Below are 22,566 nucleotides of genomic sequence, written 5' to 3' on the forward strand. Positions count from 1 at the left end.
TAGAAGACAAATGCTTTCACATTTCTCTTTTCCTACCCTGGCAAAAACAAATTTAAGACCAGCGCCAGGAAGATAAAACCATAAACATTCTTTTTTTTTTTATTAAGAAAGCATGCAAACAACAACAACTTGTGAGACCATACACCCCCCGCCCCAGCCTGCACCAATGCAAAGCATTATGGGTGGTATGAAGGACTCACCAAACCAGAAACGTGGGGGTTGAAGAGAGAAAGGCAGGGATGGGCGGATCAATACCAACGAATTGCTCCTTCCATCCCTCTCCTCCACTTTCTCCCTTACTTCCTCTTTTAGGCAGTGAGCTCCTGCAGTTTCGCACACATCACCCAAGACAACAACAATGACAAAACTTTCACGGCCAGCAATGCTGGACCAACAAGACAAAGTAGGATTCTTTCCATTTCATGGAGGGTAGGGGAAACCGAGGCCCAAAGAGGGTCAGGTTTGTCCTGTGCCATTTAGCAAGGCTGGGTTTAGTGGAGAGGAGCTAAGATCCCAGAAGGCCTGACGGCCAATCTCCAGCCCTAGCCCCAGACTTCAGTTACTCCGGCTGCCTGCCAGAGTTCTTAATGACCCTCGTTTTCAGAAGACACAGATGAAATATAAACAAGAGACATTTACATGTCTGATTTAGTCTACCCTTGCAAATCCTGTATGGATCTGGGTAGAAAAGGGGTTTAGAAAAGAATGATGATTTGTCAAGGGGGAATCTTAGGGAGAACAGATGGGACGTTGTATGTAGGAGGCACCTTGACTGGAAGGGTAAGGAAGACACGCCTCAGATAAGGACACTGGGCAAAGGCGTGTCACCACCCTCAAGAGAAATTCTCCCTTCCCCAAGGGGAAATCTTACGGCATACTTCAACCCCACTAACTGCCCTCCGACACCATGGGGGATTCACACCACTCACACCCCTACTTCTTACAAAGAACTTCAAAGAAATAAAGTGCTGTTTAGTTAACTGCCCTTTCTTGCCCCCTGACTTCAGCCTCACTGGACGTCTTCAACAAACTCATATAGCATCCCTTACAAAGAAAGGAAGGGGCAGATGAGGGGGACAAGCAGGAGAGCAGAAAGCATGGGTAAATAAAAGAATATGAACACAAAGCAGAAATCACAGAGAGAGTGGCCTTGTCCATTCGGTACATTTTGTCCTGCAGCTTTGAGAAAGTGAACATTCAGCAAAATAAAAACAGAAGTAAAATTGTTCTTCCCTCTCATGACTAAGATTCAACGATTAATATCAAATATACACTAAGTACTTTGCAGCAATAAATCATGGCCACTCCTTGTTAAAGGAGGTTAAGTTATCCCTGTACCTTTCTCTGGGCGGGGGGCGGTCTCCCTTGGCCCTCATGGAACTCTTTGCTTTAGGTTACTTATTCCCCTCTACCAATTTCCCTTCACCCCTCAAAAGCCTGATTGCAAAAGCCTCAGCCCCAATGATCTGGATTCCAAGAGAAGCATTTGCCTACATTGTTAAATAACTGAAATATTCTCCACCCACGTCTATGCCAGCTCCCCTCTCCTCCCCGCACCCTCCTGCCACCAGTACTGTAGGTTTGGTTCTGCTATGATGGGTGGGAAAGAGATTCCCGTCTTGCCCTAGGCTGTGGTGAGACTACAAGGAGTAATGGGTTACTCTCCTTTCTTGAGAATGCCAGAAAATGGGGGAAGAAAATACCATGGGTGGAAGAGACGAGTAGACAACTAAAGGAGGACAAAATAATATTTGCTGAATGAGATAAGGGGGTGAAAGGATAATTGGTAAATGCAAATAAAAGCCACAGTTGATTTCCAGAGAAAATGATGTTTAAAAAGTCAAAATGGTTCAACTGAAACCATCTCCAAAAAGCTGAACCTATGCTGAAGAGCTGTCCTCATTTCCACCAGAGAAGCAGAGCTCTGGCTAAGCCCGACTCTATCTCCTACAGAGAACAGGCCAGGAATAAGCCAATGGCAGTTTATCTGACAGAGTAGCACAGACGCAATTTCTGACTGTCTTATATTCCATCACCCCTCTACGATATTCTACCCGACCCAACCCAGACCTCCTATTCCACTAGGATTTTATTGCCACCACCATCATGCTCACCCTTGATGGGGAATGAGGGTCAGCAGAAGTAGGATTGGAGAGATAAAGGGACAAGGAAGAGCTCAGAGGACAAAATTAGCACCATTGAGTAAAACCTGCAAATTCATGGTTGCCAAGCAGTGTTTTAGATCCCTTCTACTCGATAACGTGGCTTCTCCAGTCCTGGATCCAACGGATATCCACAGAAAACAACGTGGGGCTGAAAGGTGGGACTAGCGCTGACTTTCCCAAAACGAAAAGGAAATCAAAGTTTGAGACCCTTCTCTGCGGCTCTCATGGCCTCACCTTCCAGCCAGATGATTTTAAATTAGCAAGAGGTGGACGTGGTCCATGGTGGAGGGACAGGAGACCGGAGACAGCATATAACCAATAATAATAATAATAATATAATAAGAATAATAATAAAAGAATTAGGAAAAAAACAAGAAGGAAGAGGAAGAATGAGGCAGAAAAGAGGGGGTTATCTTCGGCAGCATCTTGCGGTGGCTTCTCTGGCAGAGAAAGAAAAAAAAAAAAGAGGATATATATCTATATACAGGCAAGGGCGGAAGGGATGGGCTGGGACTGTGCTTTCCCCACTGCCAGACTTCACCACCCAGCCCTGGGCTGATGGCCAGGCTCTCAGATGCACTAGGTAATCAAGTCCCAGTCGAAGTCATCGGGGATCTCCTCATTGGCCCCAGGAGGTGGAACTGGCGGCCGAGGGACCATGTGGTGTGCTGTGGGAAGAGAGAAGGAGATTAAAAGGAGAGTGGATGGGAAGCCGTTCTATCCATCTTGACGGATGGTGGTCAACCCCAAACACCACCATGGGGAAGGTCTGGGGAAACTATGGTCCTTATCAGCCCAGAGTTATTTTTGTTTCCGGCCACCACTTCGGTGAGATCTCAGGAAAGACTCAGAGTAAACTAGGCCACATGGCAATGTCACAGTATGCAGCTGTTAAAAATTACACTCATGGGGACTTCCCTGACGGTCCAGTGGTTAGGGCTTTGTGCTTTCACTGCCAAGGGCCCGGGTGTGATACCTGGTCGGGGAACTAAGATCCCGCAAGCCACGATGCGCGGCCAAAAAACAAAAAAAAAAAAGAAAAAAAAAATTATACTTAGGAAGACTACATAATAATGACAAAAAAACATACAGAATATACTGTTACATGAAATAGCAATACAGAAATTTGTATATAAATCGCACGGAAAAGGAATACTTGGACAAAGAGATGAACGTCACCTCCAAAATTGAAAACACTGCGGTTAGGCAGCATGATAACAGTGATTTTTCTCGAATGCATTTAAAGGTGAAGGATCTGTTCGTTCTGTAGTATTTATGGCAATTTAGGGTCTCCCCACCTACTCTCACCATCAGAGGTAGTTCAATCCCAGAACCCTGATACTAGAGGTCAGGAAGACAAGAAAGCAGATGTGGGCACAAAGCAGGTACATTTGCATAACATGTTCATGTCATTTGTCTGAATGTACCTCCCACTTAGATTCCGAAGCCAGGCATAAATGTTCTACACGTCTATCTTTTGTTTATAGCCATGCTTCTACTTCCTTTCATCACTGCAGGCACGAGCTCATTTTAAAGTAAGTCGGTCTTCTTTAGTCTCCCATGACATACACCTCCCCAGCAGGTGGACCACCCTCCAGCCTTGAGAATCAGGAAGGCTCACCCCCTCCCAGCAGGTGCAGGCAAAAGAGCCAAGAATGCAGGTTCGGAGGAGCCGTAGGAAAGCCAAACGACTCGCTGGTGGTTAAACAAGCTTCCTGGTTCTTACCTGGGCGATTGTATCCTGCTGAGTCCTGGGTGGCAAGTGGGTACATTGGTGATGGACCCGGGTAGAGGTGGGGGGCTTGAGGGTGCACATAAGAGTTCACTGCCAAAGCAAGACAAGACTTAAGTGAGTGGGACCATCGTATTCAAGGAAGCAGAGTCAGACAGAGAGGGAGAAAAAAGTACTCTTCCTCCCCTTCATCTCTTCTCCCTTCCCTGCTCTGTTCTGTAGCTCCTGTGGGCATCGAGGCTTTCTGCAGAAGCTATCAGTCCTCACCACTTAGGGCACAAAGGGACCCGATACTGGTGGAGTTCAATATCACAGCTATCAGAAGGATGACAAATATAGAACCGTGATCATTGACTCTTACTTCACCAGTTTGAAGACCATATAACTGTAGAGAATCACAACTCCACCTAATTACAATCCAGGGAAGGGTTACTGAGACACAGATTTGGAACAGGGACTTTCTCCTCCCTTTTCTTCAGTAACCCTGACCTCCCAGATCAAGATCTAAAAGGAATCATACGGTCTATCTCTTTGGCATTTGGATCACTGCTCATAAGCTGATGTTTCTCAGTTCCCTTCTGCCCTTCTCGTCCCCCTTCCTTTACATCATCCAGTCTCCACCTCCTTGGCAGCCTGCTTTGTGCGGTACCTTGGTTCATGGCTGGCTCCTGCTTGCCACTAGTGAGGGCACAGGAGTCAGCAATGCGGGCGGGGGCGGGTGGCCGGTGGGAGCCCCCCTGTGGGGGCACGTGACCAGTCTGAGTGAGGAAGTGGTTGAGGGAGTCACAGAGATTGGCAATGTGATGCTGGTCCAGGCTCCAGTTCTTCTGCTCTGCCTGCCGCAGACTCTCCATCAGCTCTGCAAACAGAGCAGCAAGAAAGGCTAGCCTTGCAGACGCCCCAATGCCCCTAGTGGCTCTATGCCCAACTCACTGCTCCAACTAGACGGCCAATCAACACTGCTGATTATATGCGCTACCAATAACTGACATCCGTTAGAGTCCTACATTTTCAAACTCTCATTCCATTTCTTCCTTACTAAATTCTTTTCTTTTTTTAAATTTTTTTTAACATCTTTGTTGGAGTATAATTGCTTTACAATGTTGTGTTAGTTTCTGCTGTATAACAATGTGAATCAGCTATACATACACATATATCCCCATATCCCCTCCCTCTTACATCTCCCTCCCACCCTCCCTATCCCACCCCTCTAGGTGGTCACAAAGCACCGAGCTGATCTCCCCGTGCTATGCGGCTGCTTCCCACTAGCTATCTATTTTACATTTGGTTCCTTAGTAAATTCTTATTATAATTTCCATCTTTCTGATGAATAAGTTTCAAAGTGACTGAGTGAATTAGCCGTGGTCACAGTGTCAGTAAATGGTGACAAAACTACAAAATAGTGGTCCAGGGTGATGAATTCCTGAGAGTCTTGTTCTCCTGAAGATAAAACTCAGTGGAATAAACCACCGTCGTATTTTGCATTAAGGCAGAAATTAATTAAAACTAACTTGAAGAGAGCATCAATATTATCCACCTTGTGTAACATGAAATCCTCCATCCTCAAGCTTCACTTAACCATCCTCTCTTGGTTCCGGTTTCCATTGGGTTTTTCCACTTCCGCTATATCCCTCTTCCCTCCAGGCACCATCCTTTGATCACTAACCTGAGAACTGTGACTGCTCAATGCTGGACCAGTTGAGCCGGTTCACCATCTTGAAGCTTTCCTTTAAGGAGTCAATATTGGAGCACCAGTCAGGAGGAAAGGCTGTAAAGAGGGGGGCGTGGTAATGAGACAGAGTGAGGGGCAAGAGAGTCGCCAACTGACAGCAGACTGACTACTGAATGCAAGATTCTTGTGTCTACGTAGGTTATCAGCTGCATGACCGAGATAATTTTGGACTCTCCCTCCCTGGAGATTCAGGACAAACAAAGCTATCGATGCTTTAATTACAGACAGCCAAGCTCATGGGCAAAAGAATATGAAAAACCATCCCAATTTATCCAAGAATTCTCTAATACAGAGCTCCAAGCAGCAACCTCTGTGGCTCAGACGAGCTCTCATGGGAGAGAGGCTACAAGACCCACTGTTAAACTTCCTAACCAGCCGCACCTCCTGCCAGAGTCAGAACAGGGGGCTCAGCCCGCAGTCCTCTAGGGTCTCCCTGCACCCTCCCTACTCACCAAAGCCAGTGCTGTTGATGGGAGCCTGGCCTTGTGCCTGTGGCGGCGGCGGCGGCGGCTGGGCAGGGTGGGTGGGGGGATGGTGCTGATGAGGGTGGTAGCCGCTGTGCTGCAGCGGGGGTGGGTGCATGGCCATCACAGGGGGCGGCCCGTAGCCCTCGGCCCCCGCTTGCTTCCCCCCTGGTGGGGCACAACCATCTGGGCTTGGGGTGTGCAGGGGGGGCGCACCGCCCACATTGGAGGGGCCCTGGGCGGGTGCCTGCTGCGGCTGCGGCTGCGGCTGCGGCTGCGGCTGCGGCTGCGGAGGCGGCGGCGGCGGCGGAGGCGGCGGCGGCGGCTGCTGGTACATGTAGTAGTTGTTAGAGGGCGGCAGGTCCCCCAGGAGAGACGAAAAGCCTGCGGGGAGGGGCGGGGGCGGGGGGGGGGAAGCGGGTACGTGAGCGGGGCAACGCATCACTCAGGACGTCCACTGGCTGGAGACGGGACGTTCTGGGACAGCAGGGTCCCCTGGGCCCCCTTCCTCCCCCGCCCCGGCAGGGGTAACCGACAGACGGAGGCCCTCGACAGCACCGACAACCGCTGAAATTTTAGCCAAAAGGTCAGCATGCACCTTTTCATGCTATTTTTCAAGGATCTGGGATGTAGTCCTGGAATCACAGTTTCAAAAGACATCGGACATCAGGTAAAGTTCCAAAAGCAAATTATAAATAAAACAAAGCCATGGGCCTCTGTTCTCTCCTTTTCCTTATTGTCCTACACGCTTCTGCCTCTTGCAGTCACTACGGAAAAACGGAGTCTGGGTACGCAGTAGAGTGGGGACGGATGAATTTCTCAAACAGATGGGGCAGGGAAGAGCTCGAGATGGAGACCCGGGCTTTCAGCCTTCAGCCGTGATTAAACTTGAGTGAACTCTCTGCTGTCCTTGCTCCATCTGATTTTTTCCCTTTGTTTCTGGGAGCCCTCCAAGCTCCCTACTTCCAATCAACCAAATCACCTGAGTTGGACTCATTTCTCAAGCGAATGCTGCAATCTAGCAACACAACTCTAGATAGGAATCCCCTGGGATATAAAAGACAATTAATGACAATTAAGACAATTTTCCCCAAAGTGACTCCTAACCACTTTTTTTTTTTTTTGCGGTACGTGGGCCTCTCACTGTTGTGGCCTCTCCCGTTGCGGAGCACAGGCTCCGGACGCGCAGGCTCAGCGGCCATGGCTCACGGGCCCAGCCGCTCCGCGGCATGTGGGATCCTCCCGGACCGGGGCACGAACCCGTGTCCCCTGCATCGGCAGGCGGACTCTCAACCACTGCGCCACCAGAGAAGCCCCTATTGGGAGACTTTTTGAGAGATTGTCTGGTTCAGTGCTCTGTGATTCCTGTTTCTTAAATTTTTATTTTTTATTTTATTTTTACTTTTTATTTTTTTGCCACACCACATCGCTTGCGGGATCTTAATTCCCCGACCGGGGTTTGAACCCACGCCCCCTGCAGTGGAAGCGCGGAGTCCTAACCGTTGGACCACCAGGGAATTCCCCTAAATTTTTAAAAAGAATTTAGAGGTAGGGATGAAGTCAGGACTTTAGGTGAATCATGAGATCTTGTTCTGTCCAGTGGCCCTGGATAGGCGGCCGGAGATTAATGGAATGATAAAAAGTGGTTAGGGGCTTCCCTGGTGGCGCAGTGGTTGAGAGTCTGCCTGCCGATGCAGGGGACATGGGTTCGTGCCCCGGTCCGGGAGGATCCCACATGCCGCGGAGCGGCTGGGCCCGTGAGCCATGGCCGCTGAGCCTGCGCGTCCGGAGCCTGTGCTCCACAACGGGAAAGGCCACAGCGGTGAGAGGCCCGCGTACCGCAAAAAAAAAAAAGTCTCCCAATAACGGCTTCAAATCATTCTCTTATGGTAATTTGGGAAATTTGAGTATGGATGAGATATAAACTGATATTAAGGAAGCATTATTTACTGTGTTAGGAGTCATCATGGCAATGCATAACTAAAAGAAAAGTCTTCGTCATTAAGGATGCATACTGAACCAGCATTTGCAAGTAGAACGATGTGCATTAAATTCCTCCATTTAAAGAAAATCTGGGTGGTAAACAAAACAAGCTTAACATATCGGTAACTGGTAAAGTTGGGCAATGAAAACATGAGGGTTTATTATACTATTTTCTCTATTTTTGCATCTGTTTGAAATTGTTCCTAATTAAAATTAACATAAATACGTTAAAAAATAAAATTAAATTGTTCTCACAGTGAAACGCAGGGATTCTTAGGAAAAGGAAACTACTGCTGTCCCCTAGTGGCCATCCTCAGAATGACTTGCTGGCAGCCATAAAATCATGGCCCTTAGTTGGAACAGATGGGGGATTCCTCCAACTCACTTACTGAAACTAATGGCCCAGCTCGCCTCTTGAAACAGCTGTCCTTCAGAACTAAGCCAGAAGAGCTCTGACTCCACACAGTTGTGGCTCATGACATGCTTTCCCTGACCAGTGATCAACCTCTCCTTGTGTTACAAGTAAGAAAAAGAGGGAAAGAAGAGAATGTCCCCATCTGTTCAAAAACCCAAGGACGTCTCTGCTCCCCTCCCCACTCCAGACTCACCATGCTGAGAGGACGAAGAGGACTTCTCCAGCATGGATTTGTAGAGGTTGCGGAAGGACCAGCTTAGATCCTGAAAATTGATCTCTGAGTAGGAGAATTTGAAGTCATGGTTGGTGTTGTACAGGGGAGGGGGACCCTCGGTGCTCTCTCGGCCTGCAGCCCCTGCTGCCACTGCTCCGCCATCCACAGACCCTGTGCCCTGCAGAAAGAGGTAAGAAAGACTCGATACATGTCCTACGTGAGGGACCAATACAACCCCTTAGTGGACACCAAGTTCTCTGCCTGTCCTCTTCATGCTCTCCCACCTTCTCAATGAGTGAGCATCATTTTCTCCGTCTCTTCTCATTCGTTCCTATCTTGCTGTAGCTTCTCGCCCTTTTCCTGTGCTACATGCATAGTCAATCTTTCCTTTCTCATAACCTTTTTGGCTCTCTTTCTTGTCTTCTCACCACTTTTTTTCTGATCTTTCTTAAAACTTTGTCGTCTCTCTCTCTCCATCTCTCTCTCAGCTTCCCTCTTTCCCTTTCTCCTTCTTTCCCAATTTATCTGCCTACCATAGCACAGATTCTCAACACATAATTTTGAACCAACAGATATATGAATCTATTCAACCATCCATCCATCCATCCATCCATCCATCCATCCATCCCTATATCCCCTGCCACCTCCACCTCCTACCTGGCTGTAGCTGGCGATAGATGTGGGGCTCTGAAGTGGCATCTGAGGATTCCCCTCGGGAGGCAGTGAGGCTTCTCCACTCCCTGGAACGCCTCCCCGTGGGCTCTTGCTTGCCTCCTGTTCTGGTGAGTCCTGGGATAGCTGAGGGTTGTGAAAGAAGAGAAATCTATAAGCAGATGCTAAACATCCTCCCAAGACCAATGGTTCCACACCTGCTGGTATTTGACCTTGGCCCCAAATTTAGGAAATGACTGAAAAAGCAGGCAAAGATGTGGAAGGAGCAGCTGGCTCATAAATGGCATCTCATTGAGGTGGAGACTTACATCATCATCGGGAGGGTGTCTTCTCTTTCGGGAGATGTCAGGGCAGGTATCGATTGTCCAATAAGAGCCCTAGAAGAAGAACCCATCCCCATAAAGAAAAAAAAAATCATTATATACGGAAATTCCCACCTTTGGAAAAGTAGACATTTGAAGGGATTTTCACATAAAATAAGAGTTATATTTTTTAAAATATAACTGGACTGAAATTCAACTATACTTCAATTTAAAAAAATAAATAAATAACATTAACATTAAAGAAGATCATCTATCTGGAACCTTAAAAAAAAGAAAGAAAAGAAAAATGACTGTAAATTCACAGGACTGTAATCCTGAGGGTACCAGCTATTTTTGAGGACTAAATTTGTCCTAACAGCTCACTGAGGCCTCGATCATTCTAGAGGGACAGAACACAGCATCTAGTTCAAAGAGCTGGAAATGTCCAGACCAACCCTTCCCTTCCACGTGATCTGAGGCAAAAGTCTCTTGGACTTCAGCTTCCACAGCTGTCAAACAAAGAGGATGATCGATCCCTTCTCCCTTCTGAAGGTAAAATCATGGGATTCTTATACAGAAAAACTCCTACAAAGGTTATTAAGCCCACCTTTTACACCTAGAAAGAGCACCATGCACAAAAAAGGGGGCATCAAGGTCCATTTTTTAAATAAATATTTCTATTTAAAAAAAATTTCAGTCTTCCTTAGTCATTCACTCTCATGGGGACCCACCAGCTTGATAACCAAGCTCTTCCTTTGAGGAAAAAAATAAAGCTGCTTCTCTAATTAACATGATTTCCTCTTCTGGGTAATTAAAACAGCCATAGGACTCTAAGCTGTCAACCACTTCTCGCTCCTTCCTCCCCTCCCTTCACCGCTTACAGCAGAATCTCACCTTCCCAGGATCATCCCGAGGTCTGGGCACCTTCCGGAAACACTTGTTGAGAGAAAGGTTGTGCCGAATTGAATTCTGGGGAAGCAGAGAAGCAAGTTAGATTTGAGCATCGTGCAAAGCAGAAAATTTTCCAGTAGTGCCCAGAGGGACACAAAGGGATATAACACACACTAAAGTTCAAGTATCAGGGTGAACAAAGCACCTCTTAACTATACTGATGGAGGAAATTACCTATCAGATAGCAAGAGCAATGAGATAAGGAAAAGGAAGCAATTAAATTGATGAGAGGTAATGGCTGTAAATTTGACTATCAGGTGCTTCTAGAAAGCTGATTATATAGTTTTTCCATCTTTCCACCTAACTAACAACAGGTATATAAATGCCTCTATATAAATGCTTCAAAATCACATCTGCCCAAACCTAAGTGTCCATCAATAGATGAATGGATAAAGAAGATGTGGGGTGTGTGCATACACACACACACACACACACACACACACACACACACACACACACACACACACACACACACCAGAATACTACTCAGCCATAGTAAAGAATGAAATTTTGCATCTGCAGCAACATGGATGGACTTGGAGAGCATTATGCTTAGTGGAATAAGTCAGACAGAGAAAGACAAATACTGTACGATATCGCTAACATGTGGAATCTGAAAAATACAACAAACTAGGGAATAAAACAACAAAGAAGCAAATTCACAGATATAGAGGACAAACTTGTGGTTATTAGTGGGGAGAGGGGAGCAGGGGCAATATAGGAATAGGGGAGTAAGAGGTACAAGCTATTGTGTATAAAATAAGCTGTAAGGCTATATTGTACAATATGGGAAATACAGTCAATATTTTGTAATAACTATAAATGGAGTATAACCTTTAAAAATTGTGAGTCACTATATTGTACACCTATAACTTACATAATATTGTACAGCAACTATACTTCAATTAAAAAAAATCACATCTGCCCCGTTCCTTAATTCATTCTATCAGTCGTGAAAGAACAATGTTTTAAAGCTGATGATGTGGGAATTCCCCAGCGGTCCAGTGGTTAGGACTCGAGCTTTCGCTGCCAAGGGCGTGGGTTTGATCCCTACTCGGGGAACTTAGATGACACAAGTCGAGTGGTGTGGCCAAGGGAAAAAAAAAAAAAGCAAAAACTGATGATGTGAATGATAACAAAATATAAATTATGAGTGAAACAAGGCCCACTTTGCCTTTGTCTTCTCAACAGCCCATGGAATGGTCACACTTGGAGGAAAGAAATATTGTTGCTACATGTCTTGGATGAGGTGGGTGGAGGCTATGGCAGCTAGGAGGAACATATTTCTAAAGGAAACACTAAATGCTTTCAACAGTCTCCAGCTCATCATCTGGTCTGTATGTCAGCCGGTGATTTAAAGAGTGACAGACCTACATTAAATCCCCATTCCTACTCAACAACTGGCAAGCGAGTGATTGCTCCAAAGGACTGAGAATATCAGTCTTCCTTCTTTGCTTGGAAGAGGAGGCCCCTTTTTCCTTTATCTCCAGCCAAACAACTTATCCTCTCCTTCCTTGCATGGTGGATGAGCTGTTGGGGAAGAATCTAATTATATTATTCTTTTTCTTCGTACACAATTTTTCAAAAGATGCTGACTATGTGGAATGAAGCTCTGCAAACCTGACGAGATGCTACCTCTAGGTAGGATGGAGCAATGCCACGCTCTGCACGTGACTTCAACAGAGCAGAGTGGCAATAAATATCTGTGAAATGAACCAGAGGATAAGAGGGTCTGATAAGCGTCAGCATCCTGTTGCCCCCATAACTATACTTAGTGGCTCGGTATCCCTGGCGTGTCCCCGATACACCTTACGGAAGTTGTTCAACTCTGGAAAAAAAAGTGACGGATGGGAGATCTGAGATTTTTAAGTTCACACAACTCTGAGACGCTCAGAGTGAACTGGACCAGGTTATAGGAAGAAATAAAAGTAGAGGAAAAGGTTGTCAAGGCTAAGAATCATCTCAGGGTATAGAAGCCGTCCCACCTTCCAACCAATGCCAGCATTCTTGTAATAGGGGAAGTTATCACAGATCCAGCGGTAGATCTCACTGAGGGTCATCTTCTTGGCTGGAGAGGAGTTGATGGCATAGGTGATGAGGGTGGCGTAGCTGTATCGGGGTTTGCCATCCTGGTGGACGGCTGCCTCATCTTTGCTCAGGGTGGCGTTAGGATCTGTGGGTGAGCCTGGTGGACACTTGCGGCTGCTGCCTGGAGGCCCAGCCTGGGAGGCACTCCCAAGCTTCTCGATGGTAGCCCGGAGGGTCAGCTGGGGGAGCCAGTCTATGGAGGTGAGGCTACTCTCTAGGTCAGAAGCCATGGTACTTCTGGGTTCTGTAGAGAAGAGGAAAACAGAATAGACAAATATTACCTGTGGTTACTGGTGGCAAGTAATAGACAAATCCTAGGGCTTTAAGGGAAGGAGAGGTTCTTCCCACTCTAATTCCCGTAGAAGACTCCTCCCCTGGGATAGCCCTCGACCAGGTGTTACCAGAACCCCCAAACGGATATGTCACCAGCCACCTACCAGGTGATAGACTGGTACTTATTCTACATCTTCACGTGGAACACGGCCAAGAGGCCTCTCCCTTCGCACAGGACTAAAAAGCAGATCAAACCGCCCACCAAACTGAGCTATTCCCTCAATTCTTCTCACTTAAAGCCCTATAACATAATTTTTTTAAACTATGTAGAAATAAATTTTAAAAATAAAATAAATACGTAAAATCAGCTAGAGTCTATTCTCCAATTATGTGATGCTTATTATATTTACATTCAACAGCCACAGATAGATAGCACGGGTGAATGTGCAAAGAAAAACAGAGTAAACACAAGTGTACACTAATGAAGCGCACACCAACACTTTTAAAGATGTTTCACGCCAGTTCCATACCAGTGCTCACCCTCTTTATCCCACATACGCGTGCACATGAGGCATATTACATAGTTCCCAACATAAGTTACATGTGACGACCAGCCACGCACAGATGCAAGACGGACACATCAACAGCGGCTCACGACCAGAGATCACAACGAGACACACGGCATAACGTTACCCATAGGGCACAGAGTCACACACAGAGCGAACGGAGCCCGAGCACAGCTGCCCTGGCACCTTTAAAGCTCCCCCTGGCGAGCTCCCGCCCACAGACACCGACACCAGGAAGAAGTCATTGGCAAGGCCCTCCCACCTCTCGGCCTGCCCTGCTGCACTGAGCCAGGGAGACACCCAGCTGCGCGCTCACCGGTAACAATCAGATCGCCGGGCTAAAAATAACCACTCTGGGGCTAAGGGCTAGCTCCCCTTCTCCCGCCCTCCTCCTCTCTCCTTCCTTCCCGGCCTGGCACGCACGCTCGCTGCACCTCCATGCAAACTCCTGACGCTGCCAACCCGCCCACGCCTGCTGTCTGCACGCCCGGCTGCCACCCACGCAGCCTGGGCGCTCTTGCAGGCGGAGAGGTGCAGCTAGAGTGACGTCTCGGTGGGGGAAGGTGAAGAACGGTGGGTGAGATCTGTATCGCAGAATCTGGAAAGGCTGGCAGGAACCACTTGGTAGCCATTTGGCTCTCCCCTGGGGTCGATGCCAGCCACCCCCCAAGCGCTTGCTGCCTGACCGGCTCGTGCCTGCACAGCCGGCCAGATTCCAGCTAGGATTTCTTCCTCGGACCCCTGCTGAGGGTCCATCGAGGCGTCCAAGGCTAACATGCCTCAGAATCCTGGACAGAAACCCTATTCCGTATATAACCTCTAAATCCACACCCAGATAATACGCACCAGCGCTACATACAACTACACACACATCCACACACTCTGTAGTTAGAAGCTCAATCGCAGATAAGCCTGCCTACCCCAGGCTCCGCCTCCAACACATCTTTCAGGCTATTGGCTCCCTCTTCTAGTTAGAGACTCTTCTCCCCTGGAGACATTCTCCGAAGGGTCAGCATTCTCACTCATCTCCCAATTCCCCAAGTTCCCCACCCACGCAGTCTCTGCAAGCACGCGCATGTCCCCTGCCCTGCGCTCGCCAGCAACACGCCCACTCCCGAAGGCTCAAGGAAACACCTTAGCGCCTCGGGGGCTTGGGCAGCGTGAGACCCAACTGCAACCCAAGAATTGCTTGACAGGAGAAAAAACTTTAAAGTCCCTGTTCAGAAACAGCACCACGATGGGGTTTCCCCTTTATCCTTAGCTCCTCTCCCCACCACTCTCCTTGCCATCCCACCACCACCATCTTGCCCTAAAACCACGGAAACTTGGAAACTAATAGGGACATTTAAGCATTCCAGGAAGCCTCAGACCTCCTAGCGCTTTACTAAGTCAAAGCAGCACAGCTTCTGGGGTAAAGCAGGGTGCGATGGGCAGCCACCTGGTCCTGTAGCTGGGTTATCCCAGCTGAACGGTGACATGGCGATGAGCGGGTTCACGATGACCAGGGTTCTCCTGGGTCTGTAAGGAATTTTACCCTATTCCCTATTGTCTCCCGCTAAAGCTCCTTGGGAAGTCTCACCTTAAGTACACAGAAGCCTTCAGGGCACATTTCATTTGAAACTCTCCAGACATTGGACAGGGAGGGACATGAGCGTACAATCAACGTGGTTTACAGAACCCATTTGGCAGTGCCAATCACCGTGAATTCCGGAAAGCGAAGCACCCTTGGCCTTTTGCTACTTGTTCTATGCCCTTCCCTAGCACTTCCCCAGTACCAGGTTAGGACACTGAGGTTAAATTTAACCTTTCTCCAGCACCCTCCCAGCCAGCCCTCCAGATACCGCCCCAGCACTCAAAATATCTTCCGATAGACGCAGCGAAAGATCCTTGTGATCTTTCAGCACCATTCTCCCTAAACCCATCCCATTTTCTCACTCCCATCGCTTCCCCATTCTTGAAGGGCAGCCCAGTGTGTGGAACCTCAGAGAATGAGGTTCCTTGATTCTATTCCGAACCTTGACATTAACTCACTAAAGGTCCCGAACAGCCCCTTGCTCCCTGAAATCTTCCTGCCTCAGTTTCCCCCTATCAATAAAAGGGATGCCGTCATAAACACTGTCCAAGCTTCATGCCTGGAGGCACGTGAAAGAAGCTTAAAGAGCCAGTGGCTGCCCCACATGCCACACTTCCCAAAATAATGGCATCCGGCTAATGTTCAGGGCTATTATTAGAAAGGCACACAAAAGGTACTTCCATTTCTCAGTCCAACCAACCTAGTTACCCAGCAGGTGGGCCTCGTGCCACTGGGCTGGGGCAGAACCTGAGTCAGGCTACATTCTTCTCTTCGAGCTGGAAGACTGAAAGGAAATACCCATAGAAACTGGGAAAGGCAGCCAAAGGGCAGGCTCCATCACATCCATGGAACGTCTAATGAACACCACACTATTGGGAGAAAGGCAAAGAAGAACAGAAAGACATTCTATGTTGGGGGGGGCGGGGGCTGATCCTGGGTGAGACATGTAAGACCCAAAATAATAGGCACAGTTTTCTTCCCATTTTCTCTGAAAGGTCAGTAATTGTTCTCTGTATGGTGCCAAGGTCAGACATTAAGGAATGATAACTTCCTGCTCTGTACATAACGCAGAAACTAATAGAGCAGTGGCTAAGTCTGCCACATTACCGATTACCAGCCAGGCTGCCTGGGTTTCAATCCTGGCTTTACTACCTACTGGCTGTGCAACCTCAGGCAAGTTACTTAACCTCTCTGTGTTGTAGTTTCTCCATTGGAAAACAGAGGTGATAACCGTACCTACATAGGGTGGTTGGGAGGATTACCTTGAGTTAAAATTTTTAAAGCACTAGTGTTATGTAAGTATAGCAATTACCATTTTTGAATGAGAAAAAAAGGAGAATATTAGAAATTGAAAATTAGAAAATGGACAGACCATCCAGGTAAGCCTGGAAGTAGCGAACTTGCAGTGGTTTACACCCGCACTGAGTTCTCAATAGTTTTCAGGATGTCAGAATCTCAAACTTTTCCTTTGGGGGGAGTGTCGCCCCAGGACTGACCAATGCCAGGACTAGTAAACTCCCCAGGATGAAGAAATGGGGGAATATCATCCCTTATTTTTCAGGGGGAACTAGGTCTAGTCATAAGACATGATCTGGAAAGTAGCACCTTCTAAGTCATAGTTACTCCAACTCAATAGCCATATGCTTCTAACTGATTCCACGGAGGCAAGGAGAACTAGGGAAACTCAGTCCCAGCAGGGCCAGTTACACTGTGCGGCAGTGAGACACCTGCAGGTGTTGTGGTCCAGCTCGCTCTGGGCCGTTCAACAAGTAGCATTCCAGCATCTGGTAAAGTACTTTGTGAGAAATAGTCTGCTGTTCCACAGAGCTGGCTCTTTTCAAAAAATGGGGGAGGGAGTTCTAGAGTTAAGAACCAAGGATCCTCACGCTATTTACATCCGAAATGGAGCTCTCTTATCAGTCCTAGAAGAAGTGCTCCTAGCCTGAGACTGGGCTGCCCTGCTGCGTGGGATGACTCTCATGCAGCCATTCATGAGGGCTCCCACGGGACAGCGCAGGCCAAGCCTTTCCTCCCAGCTGGGCATTCTCACCAGCACCCTCTCCATGTTCCTACACAGGGGCACCTGCTCTTAGAGGCCTACCAGAAACGCACAGTTCTAGGTAACTGGAGGCTTAGTCTGAAAAGCACACACGTACCTGTCCCCACACCTTGCACGGATGTGGATAGAGCCACATCCACCTGAAGTAAGAAACAGACGCACATCATTCTATAGCACAGCCATACAAACCTGTCTCACTGACCATGACTAACAGGTAACTTCCAGGACCCAGTGGATGTACTTAGAGACTCAGTCCACCCAATGCCCGGACAGAGAATGGAGGAAACATCAAAACCCAGATAAGATGAAGCCTCCCACTTAGACTCTCTGTGGGGTCTAATGCCCCTTACAGGAGACGAGGTATTTCCTAAAGGTGAGGCAGGAAAGCAGGCACCCAGCTAGGGATCCCAGGTTGAAAGGCAGAGCACTACTAAACCCACAGCCCAGGCTCAGCCAGAAGGAGTTCCTGGCACCTTTTACTTGCCTTTTCTGGACAGTCTGGGCTTTGATGATTCCTGCTATTATCTTATGAAAGAAAACTTACATACAAGGTTCCAGAGACCCAGAATTGAACAAGGAACAGGAAGGCAGAGGGTGAGACTATTAGGTGCTTTTCTGAAAGGAAACTCCTTGGGGGCTCAAATCTCCCTGGCAGTCAACTGATTTTTTTTTTTTTTTTTTTTTTTTTTTTGCGGTACACGGGCCTCTCACTGTTGTGGCCTCTCCCGTTGTGGAGCAAGGCTCCGGACGCGCAGGCTCAGCGGCCATGGCTCACGGGCCCAGCCGCTCCGCGGCATGTGGGATCTTCCCGGACCGGGGCACGAACCCGTGTCCCCTGCATCGGCAGGTGGACTCTCAACCACTGCGCCACCAGGGAAGCCCCAGTCAACTGATTTTGATGCAAGACTGGAAGAAGGCTAGGCAGCAACCCTCCTCTCCTCCTCTCCAGGATCTGCTTTCTCCTGGAGAACCGTCAGCAAGACAGGAGTGGTGTAGGGCACTGGGGCAGTGGTACCCGGCCAACATTAGGGAAGAACTTCAACCCAGGGCTGGCATTCCCCCGCACCCTTTCTTCTTGCCTCGGGACATGGGATCCCCATTTTCCCTGTGGCCTCTTGGTGCTGGAGGCAGGGTGAGTGGAGACAGACTGGTTTTCTTGTCAAGGGAGCAGTAATCACAGTGGGCTGCAGAGAACAGCTCCGGTGGACATTAAGTGACCTAGTGTTACAGGTAAGAAAATGTAATACCAACGGAAGCCCCAGACAAGGCCAGGCCACCAAATGCCACCACGACTTTAGTGGGAGCCCACTCTCTGCATGAAAAGGCCCAAGGATGGAGAGTGGCACGGGAGTCTGGCTGGGATGTGGCTTGCCATCATTATTACACTGTGTGGATGGAGTGCTGAAGATGCAGGTGTTTTCTGATATCCTTTTGCCCTCAGCATGAAAACATACACTTCCCTAGGGACCTCAAATGAATCCCATCCCTTTAGTCCCCCAACACTAAGAAACCCATTTCTCAGAGCCTCTGCAGCAAGATGAAGGCTTGAATCCAGTAGCTTCAGAACACATTTCCCAGAAGGTTCTGAGTTGTTACTCTACCTTCCCCAGTAATGAAACCCAAGAGTCACCATCTCAGCCCCCTACACCCACTAGTACCTAAAGATGACAGAGAGAAGATGAAAGAAAGCAAGCACTGACCTGTCTCCAAGTCTCCCCCAGCAGAGGGACAGGACCACTTGGTACTGGAGTTTGGGGTTGGAGGGACTCCCCTCTTCAGAGGCAGATGAAGAGTCTCATCCTCAGTGGCTCTTCCTGTACTTGGCTGAGCCCCCCAAGCTGGGGAGGGGAACTGGGTCCCCTGAGGAGGAGCGGGGGGAGGGAGAGGGGGAGGAGAAGGCGGTCCCACCTGGGGAAGGTGGCACAGTCCCCACACTCGGCCGGTGACCCTGGGGACGAGGGGAGGAGCCTCTCCCAACCGGGAGTTGTCTCCTCCCCCTTGGGGGAGTCCCCCTCCCCCCCAAACTGAATCTGTCGGGAGTGGAGGGCTCTTTCTGTCCGCTGGAGATCTGAGCGGAGGGGCTCTGCCCTGTTCCACCGTCTAGGTACAAGGAAGTTGGGGGGAGCTCTTCCCCTCTCCTGAAAGGCTGAGAGCTGAGTCCTTTTCTCTCCCGGGAGTGTCCTCTGCCGCTGAGTGTAAAAGGAGTCCTCTCCCCTGTGGGTGGGATGGAGGGTGTCTACTCCATAGGCATATCCCCCTTCCTTTATGCCTCAAAAGTCCAGAGCTGAGGAGAGTGGGTTTGGAGGAGTGGAGGCTCGCCGGGGCGGTCTCACTCGCTGCCTTTGGTAAGGATCAACCCCTCTACTTCGGGAGCTCCATCCCCGGGCCGGTACAGGGATCTTCCTCGCCTCTAGGAAGAAGAGACTCGTCCCCTAGAGAGGTCTCTTCTTTCCCTCGCCCGAACGCGAAGGGTCATCTCTCCGGCCGGGGGAGAGGTGGCTCCCGTCCCCGCTCCCGCCTCCGCTCCTGGGGCGCCCCCGAGGGTGGGGTTCTCGTACTCCCCGCTCTCCCGGAGCTGGCCTGGGCAGCTGGGGCCGGGAGGCCGCGGCTCCCGACGCCCGTCACTGCTGCGGCGGCGGCCGCGCCTCTTCTCTGGTCCCGTCCCGTCCGCTCCCGCCGGCGCGTGGCACTTCCCGCGCCTCCACCGCTCGGGCTCCGGCCAGTCCGGGCTCCCGGGGAACCAGGAGGCGGACGGACGGTGTCAAGACTCGGCCGGGGCTCGGGCTCCGCTCTGCTCCGCTGCAGGCCCCGGCTCCTCCCCGGCCTCCGCGCCGCGCTCGGCGCTCCTCCCCCGCCCCCGCCCGCCCGGCCGGCCGCCGCCGCCGCCTCCCTGCGCAGGTTAAGGAGGAGCCGGCGGAGCCGAGCCGCGGGCCGCGCCGCCGGGGATGAGCTGCGCCGGAGGAGCCGCGCCACTGGCCCCGCGCTCCCTGGGGACACGCCGCGCGCCTCCCGCGGTCCCGGGGACGCACGCCGCGCTCGCTGCCCTCCGGCCGCCACCCCGCCACTTGGCCCCGTGCAGCTTGCCATCCACACGAGATGACACCCCCCTGCTGTCTGTCGGGAGAGCCCCTGTTTCGCGCCGCAGGAACTGTCAATTTCAGTTCAACGCTAATTCTGCCACACTGACCTTTTTTCATTGTCTTCTACACGCAGATGAACATCGGTTTTCTCAGGAATGTCTTTGATGGGCTTCTTTTTCCCCTGGGATAGCTTTGAAAGGGTATGGGGTTGGGCCGAAGTTAGTCTGTTACCTTGATATCATCCCGGAGTTCAGTAAATGCTTGTGGAATGACTGAGTGTAGAAAGGGAAAAACGAGCGTGCAACGGAGAAAACTCTGGACTAAACATCAGAAGATCTAGCTTTATAAATTTGTGCAAGGCCCTCGTTCTATGGAATCTTGGTTAGCGAAGATGAGATCCTGATGCTCGCCCTGCCCACCCAATAAGGCTGCTGCAAGAATCAAATGAGCTCATTTATGTGAAAATGCTTTTTAAACTGTACAGTATACAAAGGATAAAGGATATTGTTCAAAAAAATATATTGTTCAGTTCACTTGACAATTCTATAACAAATCTTAACCAGGTCACAGTACAGAATGTTCACATCCTCTGCCCCTTATAGAATAATCCTCACCCAAAGACAAAAAACGCCATCAGGCGTTTTTTTTCCATTTTTTTCCCATTTTTCCTCCTGGAATCATATTATTCCTCTGCAAATTCTTATATATTTCAGCCTCTGGCCTATTAAACTTTTCTCAAAGTACTCTACTTTCTGTCACATAAAGTAATAAGAAAGCAAAAATATTATCCATGAAATATTTTAATTGCTAAAAAAAATAATGCATACTCAGGATTACAGCTTGATAACTACATTTCACATTTAGATATTAAAGGGTTTTTTTTTTGTCTTCTAGCTAAATATCTAATACTATATATATATAAATTACATTATATTTACAATGTGCTAGGAATTCAGCTATACATGCATTATCACATTTAATTTTTCCCAATCCCATAAGGCACTATTATTAAACCTATTTTACAGATGAGAAAACTGACTCAGAGGCATTGACTATTTCTGAGTACAGATGATTAGTAAGAAGCAAAGTCAGGACTTAAATTAACATATCCAAAATCCAAATGACTCTTAACTTATATTCCATTTTCCTGAGTTGTCAGAATTAAAAGTCATTCCTTTAAATGTAATTAAAGGCAGTAAATTCCAATTGAGCCTTTTCTTTCTTTCCACCCTTGCAATATCCAGGATTAAGACTGTATTTTCCCTTCCTCTTTGAAACATTAACTCATTCTCCCATACACAGATAATTTGGCATCAAATGTTTCTTGCTATGTGTTACATGTTTTGTTATGTTTCTTTTTCCAACCCTTTTTTGACATTTGTTATGTATATGAAATTTGAGGAGCAGGGGTAGAGAGATCAAAGTACTAAAAATGGGAAAGTTAGGGAAGGATTTGACTCTCTTTTCCTGGAAATTGAGAAAAATAAAAAGCTCAAGAACTTACTTGACATCTACAAGACATTTGCTGCAGCATTATTTATAACTGTAGCAAGTCAGATAAATATCCCTAATAAGGTAACTATTAAATATGCTATGGTACAGTTACATAATAGGATACTACTTAGCTTTTAAATGAGTAATTTTATTTAACTCTGGGAAGTAGAATTAGAGAGGAACTGTTTTTCTTTTTATGTCTTCTTTACCATTTAGATATTTGCAATAGTCACGTATTATTTTAAAGAACGAATTTTGTTTCATGTATCTAAATATATTCCAGTGAGAAAATCATGTTTAAAAAGTTTGTAGGGAGACTGTCCCCTTGGCGGATGCGCCAGATCAAGGGGAGCCCGGGAAGGGGAAGGTAGAATTAGAAGATCATGTGACGCTGAAGTGTGAGGATTTATCTTGGTGGCTAGGTTGCTGGTTCCACTGCAGGTATAATTATGCAAAGCTAAGAATCCAGGAAAGACTTGACAGAGAAGGAATTTAAAACAAGATTTTATATGAAAGTACCCACCTTGATCCTGAAAGAAAACCAACCAACAGCGGCAGCAGCAGCAATTGAGCAGTCTTGAGAACAGAAAACCCAGATACAACTCACTTCAGTGGGAACAAAGCTGAGATCAACTATAGAAAGCATTTTATGTACCACAAGGCTTTCAATCAAGTAAGCAAAGTATGTGTAAGTTGTAGTTTTTTTACACGTGTATGAATATTTACAACCTTATTCTGGCCCTGTATCTACTGTCAGTATAGCACATAGTGGACTCACAGTTAAAATAAACCTCGTGTTTAAC

General features: G+C 48.2%; 1 protein-coding gene across 4 annotated transcripts; it reads right to left on the reverse strand.

Moving 5' to 3' along the window:
• Positions 1–83: 83 nt before the first annotated feature.
• Positions 84–20,005, reverse strand: FOXJ2 (forkhead box J2). 4 transcript variants are annotated; one of them, XM_060024262.1, is made up of 12 exons: positions 19,748–20,005; positions 18,890–19,403; positions 12,616–12,962; positions 10,574–10,648; positions 9,686–9,754; positions 9,363–9,503; positions 8,685–8,883; positions 6,082–6,477; positions 5,564–5,665; positions 4,547–4,756; positions 3,892–3,990; positions 84–2,833 (listed from the first exon to the last, which is right to left on the reverse strand). In XM_060024262.1, the coding sequence occupies exons 3-12, from the start codon at positions 12,946–12,948 to the stop codon at positions 2,745–2,747; spliced, it is 1,713 nt and encodes a 570-aa protein (XP_059880245.1). In that variant the 5' UTR covers positions 12,949–12,962; positions 18,890–19,403; positions 19,748–20,005; the 3' UTR covers positions 84–2,744. The 4 variants fall into 4 exon arrangements, with proteins under 4 accessions (XP_059880245.1, XP_059880243.1, XP_059880246.1 ...); XM_060024260.1 differs by having other exon boundaries at positions 18,890–20,005; XM_060024263.1 differs by lacking the exons at positions 18,890–19,403; positions 19,748–20,005 and adding an exon at positions 13,874–13,927.
• Between the last annotated feature and the right edge of the window lie 2,561 nt (positions 20,006–22,566).

Source organism: Delphinus delphis, chromosome 11, assembly GCF_949987515.2.
Source record: "Delphinus delphis chromosome 11, mDelDel1.2, whole genome shotgun sequence".
NCBI lineage: Eukaryota > Metazoa > Chordata > Mammalia > Artiodactyla > Delphinidae > Delphinus > Delphinus delphis.

Bases quoted from the DNA above. Each gene is read 5' to 3' on its own strand.
- FOXJ2 (XM_060024262.1), bottom strand. From the start codon at position 12,948: ATGGCTTCTGACCTAGAGAGTAGCCTCACCTCCATAGACTGGCTCCCC. The intron at 5,666-6,081 runs GTGAGTAGGGAG...CCCTCTTTACAG, and splicing joins CATCAACAGCACTGGCTTTG to CCTTTCCTCCTGACTGGTGC. The intron at 2,834-3,891 runs GTAAGAACCAGG...CTCTTCCCACAG, and splicing joins AGCAGGATACAATCGCCCAG to CACACCACATGGTCCCTCGG.